Source organism: Lutra lutra, chromosome 1, assembly GCF_902655055.1.
Source record: "Lutra lutra chromosome 1, mLutLut1.2, whole genome shotgun sequence".
Classification (NCBI taxonomy): Eukaryota; Metazoa; Chordata; class Mammalia; order Carnivora; family Mustelidae; genus Lutra; species Lutra lutra.
The window spans coordinates 49364656-49386103 of record NC_062278.1 but is presented as its reverse complement, the minus strand read 5'-3'; the positions used below and the strand labels follow the sequence as shown (position 1 = coordinate 49386103).

Sequence of the window (21448 nt, the reverse complement as noted above, 5' to 3'; positions counted from 1 at the left end):
AAACCACTGAGCCGCCCAGGCGCCCTTAAAATGGTATTTTTAAATAAAATAATGCTGTACAAAATAGCATTATGTAAAAGTATTTTATTCCACATTATTATTTTTTAAGAATAGATTCTTTTTTTTAAGATTTTACTTATTTATTTGACAGAGATCACAAGTAGGCAGAGAGTCAGACGGCGGGGGAGGGGGGGGAAGCAGGCTCCCTGCTGAGCAGAGAGCTCTATGCGGGGCTCGATCCCAGGACCCTGGGATCATGACCTGAGCTGAAGGCAGAGGCTTTAACCCACTGAGCCACCCAGGTGCCCCAAGAATAGATTTTTATGAGGAAATTTAGTAGGTCAAATAGTGATGATATTTTAATGATCTTGAGACAAAAATTACTTTCAAGAAAGGTTAAACAAATTGTTACTTTTAATATCACATCTCACCTTCCCCAAGCTCTGAGAATTAATTTTTTAAAACTTCCGTGAATTTGATTTTTAAATGACCTCTTGTTTTCATTTACATTTTTATGGATGCCACCTTTTTTTTTAAAGATTTTATTTATTTATTTGACAGACGGAGATCACAAGTAGGCAGTGAGGCAGGCAGAGAGAGGAGGAAGCAGGCTCCCTGTTGAGCAGAGAGCCTGATGTGGGGCTCGATCCCAGTACCCTGGGATCATGACCCGAGCCGAAGGCAGAGGCTTTAACCCACTGAGCCACCCAGGAGCCCCTGATTGCCACATTTCAAGCAGAAAATTGACAAACTAGAGAGGTTGGAGGGAAGGCACTTAGAGTGTGGGGGGCTGTGGAAATCAGGTTTTCTGTGAGGGATGTTGTGGGGCATAGGAATGTTTGCCTGAGGAAACCCCAAGGGACCAGAGAGACAAAGAAAGGCATGAGCTCTCCCCTCTCAGAACTGTAGTGGTAGCTTTCAGGAAAAGATCTAGACCCATGATGAAGGGTCCTAGAGAAAAAGAAAAAGATCAAGTCCTGTGTCTCCAGAGCTCTTCACAAAGGGAGATTGTAGGTTGGGGTGAGAAACGACTTTTTCTTTCCTTTCTTTTCTTTTTTTTTTTTTTTTTTCTTTTTTTTTTTCTTTTTTTTTTTTTTCTTTTTTTTGTGGGGAGAAAACAGTGGCTGATAACAACAATGTCAACCATGTGAGCTTTAACACAGGGAAATAGGCTGCCTTTCCTGCCCTAGCAATCATCAAGAAAATCCTGGAACACACCTGGCAGACCCACTGCAAAAAGGGTTCTTGACTCAAGTAGGAACTTGGAGGGGACAGTCAGATCAGACAACCTTTGTTTTTCCCCACTGTTACTGACACGCAAGTGGCCTACGTCACCAGATAAATTTCAGATGTACAGCATCAAGGTGCGACTTACGTATATTGCAAGATGATTACCACAAAAAGTTTAGCTAATATCCACCGTCTCATGTAGATAAAATTAAAAAGAAATGGAAAAAAATTTTTTTCTCCTTGTAAGGAGTACTTTTAGGATTTATTCCCTTAGCATCTTTCATATATATCATACAGCAGTGGTAACTAGAACCATCATGTGTACCTTACATCCCTAGTACTTATTTATCATCTGACCTTTAAAAGTTTTCTGATTTTAAATAAATAAATAAATAAAAGTCCTCTGGTTTTGTTTCTCTCATTCCTCCTCCTCCGTTTTGTTTTGTCTTTCCCCCCCCCCCCCATTTGCTTCTGCACTTCCCTGGAAATAGTGACTTGTCATTATCTTACTATGTTTGCAAATTGAGGGGTGAGAAATAAAGCCACTTGTTTATAAGAACCTAGTGAGAAGCCTTTAAATACATATTAAATAATCACAGGGATTGGATGTATTTCAGAGATGAGAAGAGAGATTCCTGAGAAAGTATTTGGCTAGCTCCATAATCATATTAAAATGGCCCAGGACCAGCACAACATTATTATTACCTCTTAATGAATGGCTAACCAGTGCCCATCCCAAACGGAAAATCCAAACAAACAGACACAATAGTCATTATGAAACTTCATTAGTTTGCACTTATCCCTCCACCAAAACACTTGAAGGCAATTTATATAATAGCAATGAAAATACGTGCTATGAAGAAAGATGTATCATGCACCGAGGAAGGAGGAAGTGGGAGGGAAGGAGGTAAGAAGAGTTGGGCACAGTGTCTTCTTCATCAAAGTCTGAAAGCAGCTAGATGGGGTGCTTGGTGCCATGCTAAAATGTTTTGATTTAATTCTGTAAACAATGAGGAGCCTGCCAAGTTCTTCAAACTAGAGACTGACACAATCATCTGTTTTTTAAGAGTTATCTTTGCGGAAGTGATGTGTTGATTTTTGTCTACTATCTGTCTTCCTCACTAGAATGTGAGCTCCTGGAAAACAGGGTGTTCTATGTTTTGCTCACTGCTCTATCCCCAGCACAGCACCAGCAGTCAAAATTTTTTTTGTTGAATGAACAAATGAATCCTGGCAATTAGTAGGCAAGGGAGAGACTCAGAGATCATGAGGCAAGGGCAAGGTGCGACTACGCTTTTTGGGTTTAAGCCACTCGAGAGCTGCTGGGCATATATGCATGCATAAGCTGGGGGACAGAGGCTGAGTAAAATAAAGGGGTTTCACAGTTTACCATAGCTTTTTATTTTGGTTGGGTGTTTATTGAGATACGGCTGACTTATAATATTACATTAGTTTCAAGTGTGCAACATAATGATTCAGTATCTGCATATATTGGGAAATGATCACCATAATAAGTCTCATTAACATCCATCACCATACATAATTACATTTTGATGAGATCATTTGAGATCTATTTCTTCAAATATGCAATACAATATTGCTGACTATAGTCATCAGTAGTTGGGGGGGGTTGTTTTTTTGTTTTTTAATAGTCCATATATAAATGAGATCATATGGTTTTTGTCTATCTCTGAGTTATTTCACTTAGCGTAACCCCTCAAGACCCACTCATGTTGTCATAAATGACAAGAGTTCCTTCTTTTTATGGCTAAATAATACTCTATTGTAGATAGATAGATAGATACCACATCTGTTTTATCTATTCATTCATCTATTGGTGGACATGGGTTGCTTCTATGTCTTGCTATTGCAAAATAATGTTTCAATAAATATGGGGGTGCAGACATCCTTTCAAGTTAGTGTTTTCATTTCCTTTGGATAAATACCCAGAAGTGGAACTACTAAATCATATAGTAGTTCTAGTTTTCATTTTTTGAGTCATCTCCATACTATTTTCCATAGTGGCTGCACCAATTTGCATTCCAATCAACAATGCACAAGGGTTCTCATTGACTATTGTTTTTTTTTTTGCCTCATACCCGCTATGTGAAGATGGGGCAGAAACGTGCTCACCAATTAATGTGGTAACTGGCTGCAAAGCTATAGCAGTTCAGCTCAAACAGCAATATATAATCCAAGGTTAGAGTAGGATATTTAAAACTCCAAAAAGAAAATTAGAATTTACAGTCGCCCCCCCTTTACCAGTTTAAAAGTTCCCATTGTACCAAATGCAAATGCAAATCATTTGCACAGTATTTTAAGCCCTTTTTTTCCTTTTGTGCCCCATAGTTACAACCAGTGTGTCACCTTCCTTCATGGACATGTAGCTTTAGATATATTCTAAATCACAAAAATTACCCACTATTTATTTTGTTTAATCCAACCTCCAAGTGTTTTGATAAGAAATGCTACAGTTCTATTTGAAAGTAAGGGTCGTGGTTTTGTCATCAGTCTGCCACAGGTTTCCCTGTGTTGCATGTCACTTATCCCAAAGTCAGCTCAAGTCTGCCCCCTAGAGCAGAGTAGACCAGAGTGCCCTGAAAGTGATGCTGAACGATATTAAGATCCAAGTTCTGACCCTGGGCTTTCCCAGAGGACTGCTTCTGCATTATTTGAAAGTGTGCCAGATATTACTTTTATAAGTAAAAAAAAAAGTACCCATTTTAGGGAGGAAATACTAGCTATAAGAGAGTAATATATGACAGTGTCTTGCCTAAAATAAGCGAAAGTCATTCAAGTTTTCGGGTCCTGGTTGTTTAGAATGATACCCTCAAACTACATACATGTATAGCTGCTACTATATTAAAGGAACTTCTGGATTTGTGGAATGCAAAGAAGATGAAGACATGAAGAGTTTACAGTATAATGGAAGGACAGACATGTAATGAAATCATTATACCATATGATAAAACCTACCTGAATTATACTATATACAGAGAAGAATATGAATGGACAGAGGCATTTTTATTTGGAATGGGTAGAAGAAATGGAGGGAGGGAGGGAGGAAGGGAAGAGAGAGAGAGATAATAAACTTTGAAATGTTGTACCAACATTAGGCCAGTTAACCCAAAGTCACACTGTGGATTAATTGAATGTTAATATTTCTTCAACTGAGTAGAACTTAAAAGCAAATCTCAAGTAATACAAAAAGAAGCTTGAGAGTTATTCTGCGTATAGGTCAGTAGAAATATGACACATATAATATATGTGAGTTTAAATTTCCTAGTAGCCGCATTAAAAAAAAAAACAGGAAACACCAGATAAAATTAATTTTAATAATATATTTTATTTTACCAAAAATATCCAAAATATTATCATTTTTGTTGGAATGAAGATGAGTTAGAAAGAGCCTGAAATAGGGTAGTGGCAATGAGAATGAAGAGAATTGGGTAAATCCAAGTGATATTTAGAGGCGAAATAGGGACAAGTTGATGATTATCTGGATGTAGAAAAAGAGGAGTGGGAGATGACTTCAGACCCAACCAGGTTCTCACATGACAACTGGTAAATGATGCCATCATTCACTGAGATAGGGAACATGGAGGAGAGGCAGAACAGGGGCAGACTGTGCAAGAAATTGTTGTTTGCTTTTAAAAGATGAGTTGGAGATGCCTGTGAAACTTGCAGCTACTTCTGTGTCCACGAGCCAGTTGTATATGTGAGTGTGGTAGTCTGGGAAGAGGTCTGCCCCACAGGATAGATTGGAGGACCTTCACTTGTACACAGCTGATGCCAGGGGAATGCTTGAAATTCCCCAGAGGGAATAAGGAGTTAGAGAAGTGCCCAGGCAGAGCACAGAGGAAAACCAGCATTCCAAGGATAAGGATCCCCCACCAAAAACCAACCAAGAGTGATCAGAGGTCCCAGGAAACCCGAAAGAGTATAGGTCACAAGAACCAAAGAAAAAATTTCAAAAGGGACAGAATAGACAGTGGTGTCAGATGCTGCCACTTTTAAGCCCTATAAAAGGTAAATAATCAGAGGGGTATTTTCATAGCATTTGACAGTAAGGAGATCATGGGTGACTTTCATGAAAACATTTTCTATAGAAGGTAGACTGCCTCTATCTACCTTATGCCACAGACTGGAAATTGCCATAGACTGAAAACTGAAAAGGAAATGTAGATAACTCTTTAAGTTCTTTAGGAAAGGGAAGATAGCTCAAATGTTAACTACTGGATATTAAGAAGGATACCTATTAGCATATTATGAGAGAAGATTTTTAAGATAGAAGGATCTTGAGCATGTTAAAGCTATTGGAAAGAAACCATTAAAATTGTGCACTAGACTGACTGATTTGAAAGGATTTTAAGGTTATTATATTGGTAACTGAAATGAGCTCATGTCTGAAAAAAGTTTTTTATGTACATGTGTGTATACACACAGATAATACTTTAGATGGACAAACACAAAAGTATTAACCATGTTTATCCCTGAGCATGTAGAATAAAAGTTTTTAATTTTTATTCTTTTCCTTTATCTGTATTTTTATTATAGGAAGTGTCATTTTAGGATATAAAAAAGGCAATAAGCTTCCTTTTCAGAATGCCCACTTTTCCACGTGCTATGGTCCTGAAAATGTGTTGAATAGACTTCCTCCCATTTTGATGAAATGTACTATAAAATTCCCTCTCATGATTTTTACAGGTATTGCTATCCTGAATGTAGGGAAGGGAAGAACCTTCCCAGGTAACCTGTGTCAGCCAGCCAGCCACTCCATCTAGCTGCCTCCTGTTCCCATGGATGGGCCACCTCCACCCAGGACTTTCTATATTCTATGAGCAGACCATCCCCAAATCTGAAAATTGGTTGTCAAGACTGAAAAGCATATGAACCAAGGATAGGGAAACAACTGTTTTCTTTTTTTTTTAAGATTTTATTTATTTATTTGATAGAGATCACAAGTAGGCAGAGAGGCAGGCAGAGAGAGAGGGGGAAGCAGGCTCAGAGCCTGATGCAGGGCTTGATCCCAGGACCCTGAGATCATGACCTGAGCCGAAGGCAGAGGCTTTAACCCACTGAGCCACCCAGGCACCCCAAGAAACAACTGTTTTCTTCATAAGTATAGCAGAATGCAAACCCTGGTAGTGGGTCAGGCCCTATCCTCCCCCTCAGTGGTGGCAAATCACAGTCAAACAGCACCAGGTAATAGCTTGATGTCATCTTTACATGTGCGAAAAAGAATCATACTGCATTAAAAGACCACATAAGGGATGCCTGGGTGGCTCAGTTGGTTAAGCGGCTGCCTTCGGCTCAGGTCATGATCCCAGCGTCCTGGGATCGAGTCCCATATCGGGCTCCTTGCTCGGCAGGGAGCCTGCTTCTCCCTCTGCCTCTGCCTGCCTCTCTGTCTGCCTGAGCTCGCTCATTCTCTCTCCCTCTGTCCCTGACAAATAAATAAATAAAATATTTTAAAAAAAAAATACATAAATGTGCCAATCAAAAATGGGTGAAGGTACAAGTTGTATGAAAGTTGAAAATTTTCATTCAACATCACTTAGTATCAGGAAAATGCAAATCAAAACCACAATGAAAGTGGTCCACTTTTTTACACCATACACAATAATAAATTCGAAAGGAATGAAAGACCTAAATGTGAGATAGGAAACCATCAAAATCCTAGAGGGAACAAAGACAGCAACCTCTCTGACCTTGGTTGTGGCAACTTCTTACTAGACACGTCTCTGGAGGCAAGGGAATCAAAAGCAAAGAAAGAACTATTAGGACTTCATCAAGATAAAAAGCTTCTGCACAGCAAAGGAAACAATCAACAAAACTAAAAGGCAACCTTTGGAATGGGAGAAGATATTTAGAAATGACACATCTGATGAAATGTTAGTGTCCAAACATCTATAAAGAACTTATCAAACTCAACACACACACACATACACACAAAGACACACGCACACACACAAATCCAGTAAAGAAATGAGCAGAAGAGGGGCGCCTGGGTGGCTCAGTGGGTTGGGGCCTCTGCCTTCGGCTCGGGTCATGGTCCCGGGGTCCTGGGATCGAGCCCCGCATCGGGCTCTCTGGTCGGCGGGGAGCCTGCTTCCCTTCCTCTCTCTGCCTGCCTCTCTGCCTACCTGTGATTCCTCTCTCTGCCTGCCTCTCTGCCTACCTGTAATCTCTGTCTGTCAAATAAATAAATGAAATCTTTAAAAAAAAAAAAAAAAGAAATGAGCAGAAGATACAAATAGACATTTTTCCAAAGAAGACACATGAAAAATGCTCAACATCACTCATCATCAGGGAAATACAAATCAAAACTACAATGAGATGCCACCTCACACCTGTCAGAATGGCTAAAATGAGTAACACAGGAAATAACATGTGTTGACAAGGATGCAGAGAAGAAGGAACCCTCATGGACTATTGATGGGAATGCAATCTGGTACAGCCACTGTGGAAAACAGTATGTATGTTCCTCAAAAAATTAAAAATAGAACTACCATATGATCCAGTAATCACTCTATCAGGTATTTACCAGAGAACACAAAAATTCAAAAGGATATATGCACCCCAATGTTTATTGCAGCATTACTTAGAATAACAAAAGTATGGAAACAGCCCAAGTGTCCACTGATAGATGAATGGATAAAGAATATGTGGGGGATATATATACATATACATGTAATTTCTATACAGCCATAGAAAAGAATGAAATATTGCCATTTGCAACAACATGGTTGGAGCTAGAGAGTATAATGCTAAGCAAAATAAGTCAGTCAGAGAAAGACAAATACCATACGACTTCACTCATATGTGGAATTTAAGAAACAAAACAAACAAAGGGGAAAAAGAGAAAAACTAAAAAAATAGGCTCTTAACTGAAGAGAACAGATGGTTACCAGAGGGCAGGGGGATGGCAGGAGATGGGTGAAATAGGTGAAGGGGATTAAAGTGTACACTTATCTTGATGAACACCAGAACAGAACAGAATTGTTGAATCACTCTATTAATTAATTTAACATTGTATATTAACTATACTGGAATAAAGATGAAATTTTTAAAAAGAAAATTGAAAAAATACAAACCAAATATAATTGCTACTTTACTTTTCCCTCAGTTTTCCTCTTCCTTTTTTTTCTTTCCCTTTTCCTTCTTTTCACTCTCTATGACAAAGTTACTTTGTGCCTTACATAAGCAACAAATCACAGTTTAGGACTAGAGTTTGCGGAGATATTATTTACAAAATGGAGACTTTGGCTGTCCTTGGGCATTGGAAAATGGGCAGAGGAGCTGAATAGACATTTTCTCCAAGAAGACATACAGATTCTGACAGACACATGAAAATATATTCAACATCACTAATCATCAGGGAAATAGAAATCAAACCACAATGAGATGTCACCACATATGTGTCAGAATGGCTATTATCAAAAGACAAAAAATAACAAGTGTTGGTGAGGATGTGGAGAAAAGAGAACAATTGTGCACTGTTGGTGGGAATGTAAATTGGTGCAGCCACTACAGTAAACAGCATGGAGATTCCACAAAGAATTAAAAACAGAACTAGCCACTCTGGAAAACAGCATGGAGGTTCCTCAAAATGTTGAAAATAGATCTACCCTATGACCCAGCAATTGCACTGCTGGGTATTTACCCTAAAGATACAAACGTAGTGATCCAAAGGGGCACGTGCACCCGAATGTTTATAGCAGCAATGTCTACAATAGCCAAACTATGGAAAGAACCTAGATGTCCATCAACAGACGAATGGATAAAGAAGATGTGGTATATATACACAATGGAATACTATGCAGCCATCAAAAGAAATGAAATCTTGCCATTTGCGACGACATGGATGGAACTAGAGGGTATCATGCTTAGCGAAATAAGTCAATCGGAGAAAGACAACTATCATATGATCTCCCTGATATGAGGGAGAGGAGATGCAACATGGGGAGTTAAGGGGGTAGGAGAAGAGTAAATGAAACAAGATGGGATTGGGAGGGAGACAAACCATAAGTGACTCTTAATCTCACAAAACAAACTGAGGGTTGATGGGGGGGAGGGGGGTTGGGAGAGGGGGGTGGGGTTATGGACATTGGGGAGGGTATGTGCTATGGTGAGTGCTGTGAAGTGTGTAAACCTGGTGATTCACACACCTGTACCCCTGGGGATAAAAATATATTATATGTTTATTAAAAATAAAATAAAATAAAATAAAATAACAGAACTAGCATACGATCCAGCTAGACATCTATCTGAAGAAAACAGAAGCACTAATTCAAAAAGGAATTGTATCCCTGTGTTCCTCTCAGCATTACTTACAATAGCCAAGATACAGAACAAACTAAGTGTTAACCAGTGGATAAATCGGTTAAGAAGATGTGGTGTATATATACAATGGAATGTTATTCAGGCACAAAAAAATGGAAATCTTGCCATCCACAACAATATGAATAGAACTTGAGGGCATTATGCTAAGTGAATAGTAAGTGAAGCAGAGAAAGACAAATACTGTATGATTTCACTTACATGTGAAATCCAAAAAACAAAACAAATGAACAAATAAAACAAAACTCATAGATACAGGGAATAGATCGGCTGTTGCCTGAAAGGAGGGGAGATAAAGGAGTAAAATGAGTGAAGGGGGTCAAGAGGTACAAACTCCCAGTCATTAAATAAGTCATATGAATGTCATGTACAGCATGGTGACTATAGTCAATAACGTTGTTTCATATTTGAAAGTTGCTAAAAGAATAGGTCTTAAAAGTTCTCATCATATATGTCTGCAAGGAAAACTTTCTCAAACATATTAATTTTGCCTTAAGTAATTTCAAAAAAAGGATCCATACTGGGGTACATGGGTGGATCAGTCAGTTAAGTGCCCAACTCTTGATCTCAGCTTGGGTCTTCAGCCCAGGTCTTGATCTCAGGGTCATGAGTTCAAGCCCTACATTGGGCTTCATGCTGGGCATAGAGCCTACTTAAAAAAATTTTTTTAAAGGATCCATACTAAGAAGGAAGGACTTGTATGAATTGTGGAAGTGGTTAAGAAATGCCATGTTTCCGAGCATTGTTGAGGAGTAAAGAGGAGGAATTGATGATTGGTGGTAATAGTTCCATGGGTGTACACATATGTCCAAACTCATCAAATTCTGTACATTAAATCTGTGCAGTTTGGGGATATCAATGATACCAAAATGGGAGGTTGGGTTGGGGTTTTTTCTTTTGTTTTTATTTTATTTTATTTTATTTTATTTTATTTTATTTTATTTTATTTTATTTTATTTTTTCAGTGTTCCAAGATTCATTGTTTTAATCCTCCTTTGGTCCCATCCATGTTGATACAAAAGTTGGATATTCATCCTTTCTGATGGAGGCATAATACTCCATCGTATGTATGGATCATATCTTCTTTATACATTCATCTGTTGAAAGGCATCTTGGCTCTTTCCACAGTTAGGCAACTGTGGCCATTGCTGCTATGAACATTGGGGTACAGATGGCCCTTCTTTTCACTACAACTGTATCTTTGGGGTAAATACCGCATAGTGCAATTGCAGGGTCATAGGGTAGCTCTATTTTGAATTTCTTAAGGACTCTCCATACTGTTTTCCAAAGTGGCTGCACCAACTTGCATTTCCACCAACAGTGTAAGAGGGTTCCCCTTCTCCACATCCTCTCCAACACTTGTTGTTTACTGTCTTGTTAATTTTGGCCATTCTAACTGGTGTAATTTGGTATCTTAATGTGGTTTTGATTTGAATCTCCCTGATAGCTAATGATTATGCAAACTCTCGCTCTCTTTGCAGATGACATGATACTTTATATGGAAAATCCAAAAGACTCCACCCCCAAACTACTAGAACTCATACAGCAATTCAGTAACGTGGCAGGATACAAAATCAATGTACAGAAATCAGTTGCTTTCTTATACACTAACAATGAAAATATAGAAAGGGAAGTTAGAGAATCAATTCCATTTACTATAGCACCAAGAACCATAAGATACCTGGGAATAAACCTAACCAAAGAGGTAAAGGATTTGTACTCAAGGAACTACAGAACACTCATGAATGAAATTGAAGAAGACACAAAAAGATGGAAAAGCATTCCATGCTCATGGATCAGAAGAATAAATATTGTTAAAATGTCTATACTGCCCAGAGAAATCAATACTTTCAATGCCATCCCAATCAAAATTCCACCAGCATTTTTCAGAATGCTCGAACAAACAATCCTAAAATTTGTATGGAACCAGAAGAGACCCCGAACTGTTAAGGAAATGTTGAAAAAGAAAAACAAAATGGGGACATCATGTTGTCCGGTTTCAAGCTTTATTACAAAGATGTGATCACCAAGACAGCATGGTACTGGCATAAAAACAGAAACATAGACCAGTGAAACAGAGTAGAGAATCCAGATATGGACCTGCAACTGTATGATCAAATAATCTTCAACAAAGCAGGAAAAATATACAGTGGAAAAAAGACAGTCTCTTCAATAAATGGTGCTGGGAAAACTGGACAGCTATGTGTAGAAGAATGAAACTCGACCATTCTCTTACACCATACACAAAGATAAACTCAAAATGCATAAAAGACTTCAACGTGAGGGGGTGCCTGGGTGGCTCAGTGGGTTAAAGCCTCTGCCTTTAGCTCAGGTCATGATCCCAGGGTCCTGGAATCGAGCCCCGCATCGGGCTCTCTGTTCCACGGGGAGCCTGCTTCATCCTCTCTCTGTCTGCCTGCCTCTCTGCCTACTTGTGATCTCTGTCTGTCAAGTAAATAAATAAAATCTTAAAAAAAAAAAGACTTCAACGTGAGGCAGGAATCTATCAAAATCCTAGAGGAGAACATAGGCAGTAACCTCTTCGACATTGGTCACAGCAACTTCTTTCAAGACATGTCTCCAAAGGCAAAGGAAACAAAGGCAAAAATGAACTTTTGGGACTTCATCAAGATCAAAAGCTTCTGCACAGCAAAGGAAATAGTCAACAAAACAAAGAGGCACCCACAGAATTGGAGAAGATATTCACAAATGACACTACAGATGAAGGGCTGATATCCAAGATCTATAAAGAACTCCTCAAACTCAACACTTAAAAAACAGATAATCACATCAAAAAATGGGCAGAAGACATGAACAGACATTTCTCCAAGGAAGACATACAAATGGCTAACAGACACTTCTTTTGTTTTTATTTTATTTTATTTATTTGAGAGAGACAGTGAGCAAGAGAGAGAGAGAGCACAAGCTGGAGTGAGGCAGAGGGAAAGAGAGATGTGGGACTCCATCCAAGGACCCTGGGATTATGACCTGAGATGCTTAACCGAGTGAGCCACCCAGGTTTTTTTTAAAGGAAAAAAATGTTCTCATCAAAAAACAAAACATTGTAACTATGTGTGATGTTGGATGTTAATGAGACTTACTGTGGTGATCATTTCACGAAGTATACAAAAATCAAATCATTATGTTGTACACCTGAAACTAATAGGATGTTAAATGTCAGTTATACTCCAATATAAAAAAAAAGAATAAATAGGGAGAGTTCTAGTATCTTTTCTTCTAGAAAAGAAAAATAGTGATAGCATATGGCCTCGATGTGTTAATTAACCTGATTGTGGTAATCATTTCACAAAGCATAATGTGTCAAATCATCATGTTTGTACAATTTAAAACACAATTTTGTCAATTATATCTCAATAAAGCTGAAAATTGGGGGAAAAAAGTACTCACCTCAGCAATACATATACTAAAATTGGAATGATACAGAGATTAGCATGGCCTCTACACAAGGATGACACGTAAATTCAGGAAGCACTCCATCTTTTTAAATAAGTCATAGGATATAAGGTAAGCTTGGTGACTATAGTTAGTAATAATGTATCGTATATTTGCAGGTTACTAAAAGAGTATATCTTAAAAGTTCTGATCATAAGAAAAAATTTGTAATTGTATGATAATGGATGTTAACTAGACTTATTGTGATAATTTCATGATATATTAAAAATATCAAATCATTACGTTGTACACCTGAAACTAGTATAGTGTTATATGTCAGTTATGTCTCAATATAAAATTTAAAATAAGAAATAAGAATATGGTCTCATAAAGTTAAAACCCAGAGCATAAAGCTGACCTCAGAGAATCAGTCTCCACCCACATAATCAAAATCATAAGCTACTCCCAGCTCCTGCTTTTCTCATTCACATCCACTCATTCCATGCACATCTCTCTCTCTCTCTCTCTCTCTCTCTCACACACACACACACACACACACACACACACACACACACACCAAGTTAGGAGCCAGGGCTAAAGGGAAATGAAGGTCCTGCCTCAGGTTAGAGGCATGAGTTGGAATGAACCGGGCTCTGGCCCTAACTCTGCCACCTCATCAATGAATTTCCAGATGATCTAAATTTCCATTTTCTCAGCTAGCAAGTGAAGATAATAGGTCCCACCTCAGAGTAGTGAGGATTATTTTAGGTAAGAACTCAGCATAGTGTTTGGCACGTTAATTACCAGTTCCCCTTAGATGACGGCCGTTAGACACACTTACATAATTCTGATAAAGAAGTAAACTTAGAGTCACATCAATGACTTTTATTTAAACTTATTTGCAAGGTTGATGCAGAAGAAGAGTTAGTGAAGATGCGTTGGTGGCTCTTTAAATATCTTTCTTTACATTTTTAAGAATCACTTCTTCTATTAAAATACATTTTATTTTCTTTATTCCCATAAAAGGACCACATAGGAGATCACACTCTCAACTAAGATATCAGAAGCAGTGGGAGTCAGGTGCGAGTCATCCTGGGGAGCCCTGCACCAATGGACCACTGCAGTCACTCAGCATTTGCGGACACTCCTTCACAAGTGCCACTAAAACCTAGCATCTGGAGATATGATGTGGAAACACTATTTGGACTCTCTTTCAACCAAGGTGGGCATGTGTGCTTCTCCGTGTTCTTCCTTCCTAGAGTTCCTTCTTTCCTCCACTTTCTTTTGAGATTTTATCTCCATCCTCAGGCATTCCCTTTCACTCCTCTCCTTCCTGCTCTCAGGTCCCTGAAAGGGAAAGGTCAGAGAAAGGGTAGAAGTGTGCTGACAGCTGACAATGAGCCACATTTCTCCTAACTCTCAGAAATGAAGAAAGCCCTGGTCATTGAGTAGATTTCCACATCTTAATTTCTCATAATAAATTTAGCAGAAGCCCAAGGGTGTTGCTAAAGGTTTTAGTCATAAATAAAAGGAATGGGGCCTCGGGTGTTAGCACAACCATAGACACCCATGGTCTATGGTTGAAACTCCACCTGTATACAACTCTGACCTATAGAGGGATGTGATTTCACAGTACAATATAATTAATAGTCTCCTGGTGCTTTCTGAAAAGGAATATGGCAAGTGAATCATATATGGGATGATTCTAACCTTCCAGTGTCTACTTCTTTAAATTACATTAACAATAGGGTTTGCATTAAGTTCTAAGGTGAGGGCTATGTGAAGAACAAAGTGTTGAGGAAATGATATCCAGGCACATTAACGTTCCCCAGCTGGTTGCTCAGGGGTCCACATTCACTGATTTATTGAACACATACTACTGTTCTAAGATTAAGAGATACAGCACTAACTAAAGAAACCCTACTTCTTCAATATTACCCCTGCGTCAAGAGTGATAGACAGTAAGTCTAAAAGGAAACAAGAAAATCACAGATAGTGATAAGTGCGATGATAATGAGCAAACAGGGTGATATGTTAGGGAAGTACAGGGTGGGAAGGAGGAAGGTTTCTTTCGTTTCCATGGTCCAGGAGTGTCTTTCGAAGGAATTACTGACTAAAAGATGGCATTGATAAATGTGGTGATGGCATCTACTTACACTTCTATTTTTAAAAATAAACAAATAATTTTGGCCACTCTAACTGGTGGAAGGTGGTATCACGCCTCCATCAGAAAGAATGAATACCCAACTTTTGCATCAACATGGATGGGACTGGAAGAGATTATGTTGAATGAAATAAGTCAAGCAGAGAGTCAATTATCATATGGTTTCACTTACTTGTGGAGCATAAGGAATATCACGGAGGACATTGGGAGATGGAGAGGAGAAGTGAGTTGGGGGAAATTGGAGGGGGAGACAAACCATGAGAGACTGTGGACTCTAAAAAACAAACTGAGGGTTTTGGAGGGGAGGGGTGGGGGTTGGGTGAGCCTGGTGGTGGGTATTAAGGAGGGTATTAAGTATTGCATGGAGCACTGGGTGTGGTTGCATAAACAATGAATCTTGGAACACTGAAAAAATTAAATTAAATTAAAAAATAAAAAATAATAAACAGATAACATCATGACTCTCCTGCTCTTCCATTTGAACTGGAAACCCTGGGGAACACCTGAGCGTCTGTCAAATGAATATGCCCTGGGATGCATGCCAGTCAGAGGAACCACCTCAGGACTCAATCCCACAGGCTGAGGTAGGAGGGTGTCTGGTTCCTGTGGTCGTGTCAGCTACTCTTCAGTGCTAAATTGTTTCGATACCTAGATAGTTTCATTTCTATCTATAATGGTCTGGTGGCCAAAGTCAAAAAGTGAAACAAATGACGAAGCTGAGATGCAGGTTAAGAGAAACTTAAAAACTATAGTTGTTCTGTAAATGAGCCTCCAGATTATTCTCATTAAACCTAACAGTGTATTAGATCTTGAATGCTTATAAGAGCAATATAAAAAAGAGAAACTATAATAAGAGAAAAAATAAGAGAAACTATAAAATAAAGTGATGGCTTTTCCCTTATTGAGAAGAAAGACTATCTGAGAAATGCTTGTGAACAATGAATTGGAATCTTCTTTCTTCTCTCATTGCTTATAAACAAAATGTAAAAATTATCAAAATAAGACTATCGAAGTTTTCAGTAACAAAACAAAAGAATTTGATGTTATTGGTCATGCTCAGGTCACGAAACTAGCTTCTGGATCTTTTTGATGTTTACACATTACTCAACATTTGGTCCCCAGCCAAAATAGAAATCAGTTTTAGATTTGCTGATCAACCACACTTTTAGTGTAGTTAGCTTTAGAAAAGTATGTCAATTGTTAAATAAGAACAAGTTTTAAACTGTATGTATATTCTAAATTTTTAATTTTACATAATGATAAAATTTATAAAACTTAGAACTGTTATAAAATATTTAAAAGTTATTTATTCCATTGTTTACATAGGCAATATGAAAAAAATTAAATGATTTTGTAAATTCCTAGCAGGTTTCTGGTTATTATATGGAACTGTGAAAAGAGTTTTTGAGTCAAAAATTTGAAAATGCTGTCTCAATTGCCTTGGTACTCAAAAGAAAGAGCTTGGGAAATGAAATACTAGCTAACATTTGATATTTTAGGGATAATGTGATGAGTATCCCCTTAAATAAGAGAACTGATTTCATGTTTATACACTTAAACATGGGCTTATAATATTAGCAAAAGGTATTGTGTAAGCAGTTACATAAGATATGTTATTATATGAAATTTTTTCTGAGAACATCAGAATCAACAAAGAACAGTTCAGATTAAAATTCTTTTCAAAAGACACTTATATCATAACTTGTTCCAGAAAAAACTTATGGCCAATATATCTCCTGATTAATATAATTAGTGACTTGATCATGTAATTTATTCTAAAACAGGAATTCTTGCACTCCTCTTAAATTCCTACTGGAAGTTCATAATCTAAATCTAATCACAAGGAAATGTCAGCTAAACCCAAATGAGGCACCACTTTAAAAGATATCTGGCCTGTATTCTTCAAATGTCAGTGTCATGAAAGACAAGAAAAGCCTGTTCCAGAATAAAATCAGTTAGATTATTTTATTCTTGTCTTTATTTAAGACAAGAAAGACTGTTCCTGAATAAAATCAGTTAGAGGGATGTGAAAATTGGTTGCAACACACAATCTGGAATTTCACTATAGAGAATATTGTTGAGGCAACTGGCAAAATATGAACAAAATCAATAAATTAGAGACAAAATTATTGTATCAGTATTAATTTCCTGAGTTTCTCTTATGATCAGGTTAAGAGAGCAGCCTCCTGAAGGGAAACCATACACAGTGTCACTCTCTGATGAAAGTGAGGTGCCACCTAGAAGCCAAGGATGCATGGTGACAGTCCCAACAGCCATCACTGCTAAGCAGAAAGCATTGTGTTCAGATGGGCAATGAGGTAGGAAGCAGCCACATGTCTTCCTCTGTATGTTCACAGAGCAAAGCTCAAGAACCAGGTGGCAATACTCCTGGTCACTTATTTGTTCTGCCTACTGCATGGCAGAGACATGTAATTATTCCAAAATAAAACGGGGGAAAAAAAAAAAACAGAAAAAAAGTTATTTTGCTCAACGTGACTCAGTGAACATGTTGTGGAGTTCAAAAACTATCCCCAACTTAATTGATCTCTAGTTTATTACTTTATGTAACAAATTTAGCATTATCAATGGAATTTCTACTCTTCCCCGTGTCATGCCTATCTCTGCTTTGTGCTTCACTTAAACTCCCATAGGCCCCTGTGAAATGCCTGGACACCTCCTACTTTTGGATACTTACTAATGTTTAGAGAATTCCTTCTGCATATTTTTTAGAAGTACAGGGGAGTGTGCCTGGGGGGCTCAGTCAGTTAAGCATCTACCTGCAGCTCAGGTCATGATCTCTGGGTCCTGGGATCAAGTCCCACATCAGGGTCCCGGCTCAGCAGGGAATCTGCTCCTCCCTCGCCCTCTGAACTTCCCCCGGCTTGTTCTCTCTCACTCTCTTTCTCTCTCTCTCTCTCTCTCTCTCTCTCTCTCAATCTCTCTTTCTCTCAAATAAATAAATAAAATCTTAAAAAAAAAAGTACAGGAGAACAGACCACCATCATACACTATATACTCCTAGATTAGATATGAAAAGACAGCACAATTGGGATAGTTTTTTCCTTCTTCAAATAGTGAAAGAACAAGTCACAATTATTTATAAGACTGACAAAAATAGTCTCAAAGAACCAGAGGACCTCAGTAACAAAAACATCCCACCTATGGTCCTCTGGTAATTCGTCCTACACCAGCTATCTCCAATAAAAATAATGAAGAAAATTTATATACATCTGAGCTATCTAAAACAGTCATTTTTCAAAGACTTCATCACTAGACTATAAACGAAGAAGTTAGATCTATCCTCCTCAAACTTGGGGAGGATGAACCCTTCTGGTTTCCTTTTCTAAAGTGGTTAAATATTCAATAACTCCATTACATACCAAAGAGATGGAGCGTTTGGTTCTAAAGCACAGTTTCTGTTCAAAGGACTCTGAAAATGCTTGAATTTTGGACTGAGATCTTCCTTTTGATTCCAGTGCCTCCTTGAATGACTCATCTGCCGAGCATTTTCTATAATCCAGCATGTGGGTATGGCATTGAAATCCCAGGTCCTCATGAGAATGTCTTCTGGGATGGCTGTCAGACAATGTGATTCTGGGAAGCGCAGGAAACTGGGAATACAGAATGCAAATTTTGCAGTATAAAGAGACAGTATAATATTAACACAGGGACAAAATATCCATAAATAACCAACTAAGCAAATCTCATGTTGAACTGAAATTTTATCTTTTTGATCAGTAGGACCTTCCTCCTACAATGAAGTAGAGTTAAAACATTAACCAGAACATCCCAAGACTAGCTTTGTTCATCTTCTATCATTAAGGTAGAATAATGAAGCATTCCAAGCCTTAAATTGATATGTAAAATAAATCCCAAAATTATATAAAAAAAAACCTACAGTGAAGACATAAATGTTAAAGAAATAATGCAAAGGTGAGTATTTATGTGACTTCTATATGAAGAACGAATTTTTAAGCAAAAGGGCAGTGAGAAAAGTCATAAGGAAAAAAATCAATTTAACCACATAAAAATAAAGCCAATGTGTATCATAAATAATATAAACAAAATCAATGGTAGATTTAAAAACTTTAAAAAATATTTGCTACATGTTAGTAATGTTTAATAGATCTGAAAATAAATAAGTATAACTCACATGCATACAGGCAAACAGAGAGATCATATAATACAATCACATCAATGTTAAAAACACACCTGGAAAATAATCAAAGGATAGACCCCCTCAGAGAAGCCAATCTTGAAACATTGTCTCAATTTCTCTCACTTCCCAAGCCACTCCAATATAACTTTTGCATGCAAGACTGGTTTTGGTCAGGATATTGGTCTTAATAATGTTTCCAAATTCTGCCCACTTTTGGTTTTGAATCATTCCGTAGAATTCAATCCAGTAGCCCATATGGCCCTCCCGGAAACAATCTTTCCTTGTCTTCTACCACTGCAACCTCAAGGGTGATCTTTCTGCCACTGTGTTTTAGACATTTTTGCTCACTTCTCCAGCTAACAGCTCATAACTGCTGGAGTTCCTCCAGTTTCTAAACTAGTCTTCCTTCCCTTCCTTTCCTTTCTCACATGACACCGCCTCCCTAAATATCTCATCTTCAGGCTTTAATTTCTAGCTATCATCTGATTTCCTAATTTATATTGTTAGCCCAGACATCTCCTCTAAGTTTCTTCCCCCTCAAGTTCTCCCGTAGTATCCCACTGGCACTCAATCTGACTTGTGCAAATCTGAACTCACACCTCTCCTCCTCAAAACTTCTCCCCATGTGTCCCCTAACTTAGAAGATGACAGACCATTCACTCACTCAGACCTGTAACTCAGGAGTCACTCTTCACAATCTCTTGCCGAGTCAGTAGATTCCATCTCTCAAACGTCTCTCAAAAACTATCCACTCTTGGGGCGCCTGCATGGTTCAGTGGGTTAAAGCCTCTGCCTTCGGCTCTGGTCATGATCTCAGGGTCCTGGGATGGAGGAGTCCCGCATCAGGCTCTCTGCTCAGCAGGGAGCCTGCTTCCTCCTCTCTCTCTCTCTCTCTCTCTCTCTCTCTCTCTGCCTGCCTCTCTGCCTACTTGTGATCTCTGTCAAATAAATAAATAAATAAATAAATAAATAAATAAATAAATAAATAAATAAAAATTAAAAAAAAAAAACTATCCACTCTTTTCCAGCATCACTGTTACTACCATAATCCAAGCCACCCAGGTAATCTTTCACCCATATGATAGAAGCAGCCTCTCCGGAGTGGATACCCTACCTCCACTCTTACCATTTGTTTTGTCATTCCCACAGCAGCCAGGGTAGTTAGAACACCAACCAAGTCACATCTGATCACGTTTTCTTTCATACCTCTTCTTGCCCCACCCACACTTTCAGGGATGGCCTCGCTGGTTAGTCATTTCCTCCAGCTCACTTGCTCCTCCCCAAAACAGGCACCTTCACAGGGGGTCCTCTCTGCTCATGACCGTTCACCACCCCTACCCCTTTACCCATGAAATGGTGAATCATGTTTTAGTCATTCTGTACTTTCACAGAAACCCTTCCCTACCACCCTGGGTGGTTCTGGTCCCAGTTCAATGCCCTGCTGAGGTCTTGTACTTCTCCTTTATGATATTTAGCACAACCATGATCAATATTGGGTAATTTTGTTACATGTCTCTCCTCCATTAGACTATATGCCCCATCACATCAAGGGCTATGTTTCATTCTCTGCTAGAACCCCAGTATGCAGCATTCTGCCCTATTCATAACATGAGTTCATTAAATATATACTAGATGAGGGGCACCTGGCTGGCTCAGTCAGAAGAGCATGTGACTCTTGATCTTGGAGGTGTGAGTCTGAGCCACATGTCAGGTGTAGAGATTATTTAAAAATATATATGACGGGGGCGCCTGGGTGGCTCAGTGGTTTAAGCTGCTGCCTTCAGCTCAGGTCATGATCTCAGGGTCCTGGGATCAAGCCCCGCATCGGGCTCTCTGCTCAGCAGGGAGCCTGCTTCCTCCTGTCTCTCTGCCTGCTTGTGATCTCTCTCTGTCAAATAAATAAATAAAATCTTTAATATATATATATATATCTATATATATATATATAGATATGATGAACAAATGTATAAAGAATAAAAGAAAAAGAAATAACAGCTGGTAAAAATTGTTTATGCTTAACTAATAGTCAAAAATTATGGAAAATGAAATAATACACAATTTTATCTTTCAGTTTAGCAAAAAAAAAAAAGTTATTTAATGGCACTGGCAAGAGTGCAGGGAGATATACACTGTCTTCCTTGCTGGTAGACTACAAATAC

The 21448-nt window shown here is 38.4% G+C and overlaps 1 protein-coding gene and 1 non-coding gene across 5 annotated transcripts in view; one reads left to right on the top strand and one right to left on the bottom strand.

Annotated features, from left to right (window-relative positions):
• Positions 1-12973: 12973 nt before the first annotated feature.
• LOC125089700 (U6 spliceosomal RNA) lies at positions 12974-13077 on the top strand. The gene has a single exon (XR_007124023.1). It is a non-coding gene; the product is annotated as a U6 spliceosomal RNA (small nuclear RNA).
• A 759-nt stretch (positions 13078-13836) lies between these two features.
• LNP1 (leukemia NUP98 fusion partner 1) overlaps positions 13837-21448 on the bottom strand; it is a 35799-nt gene continuing 28187 nt past the window's right edge. For all 4 annotated transcript variants that reach the window (XM_047723138.1, XM_047723131.1, XM_047723158.1 and 1 more), the window contains 2 exons: positions 18511-18741; positions 13837-14313 (listed from right to left, as the gene is read on the bottom strand). In XM_047723138.1, coding sequence (XP_047579094.1) covers positions 14164-14313; positions 18511-18741 — 381 coding nt within the window. In that variant the 3' untranslated portion in view covers positions 13837-14163. The remainder of the gene's footprint in view (positions 14314-18510; positions 18742-21448) is intronic.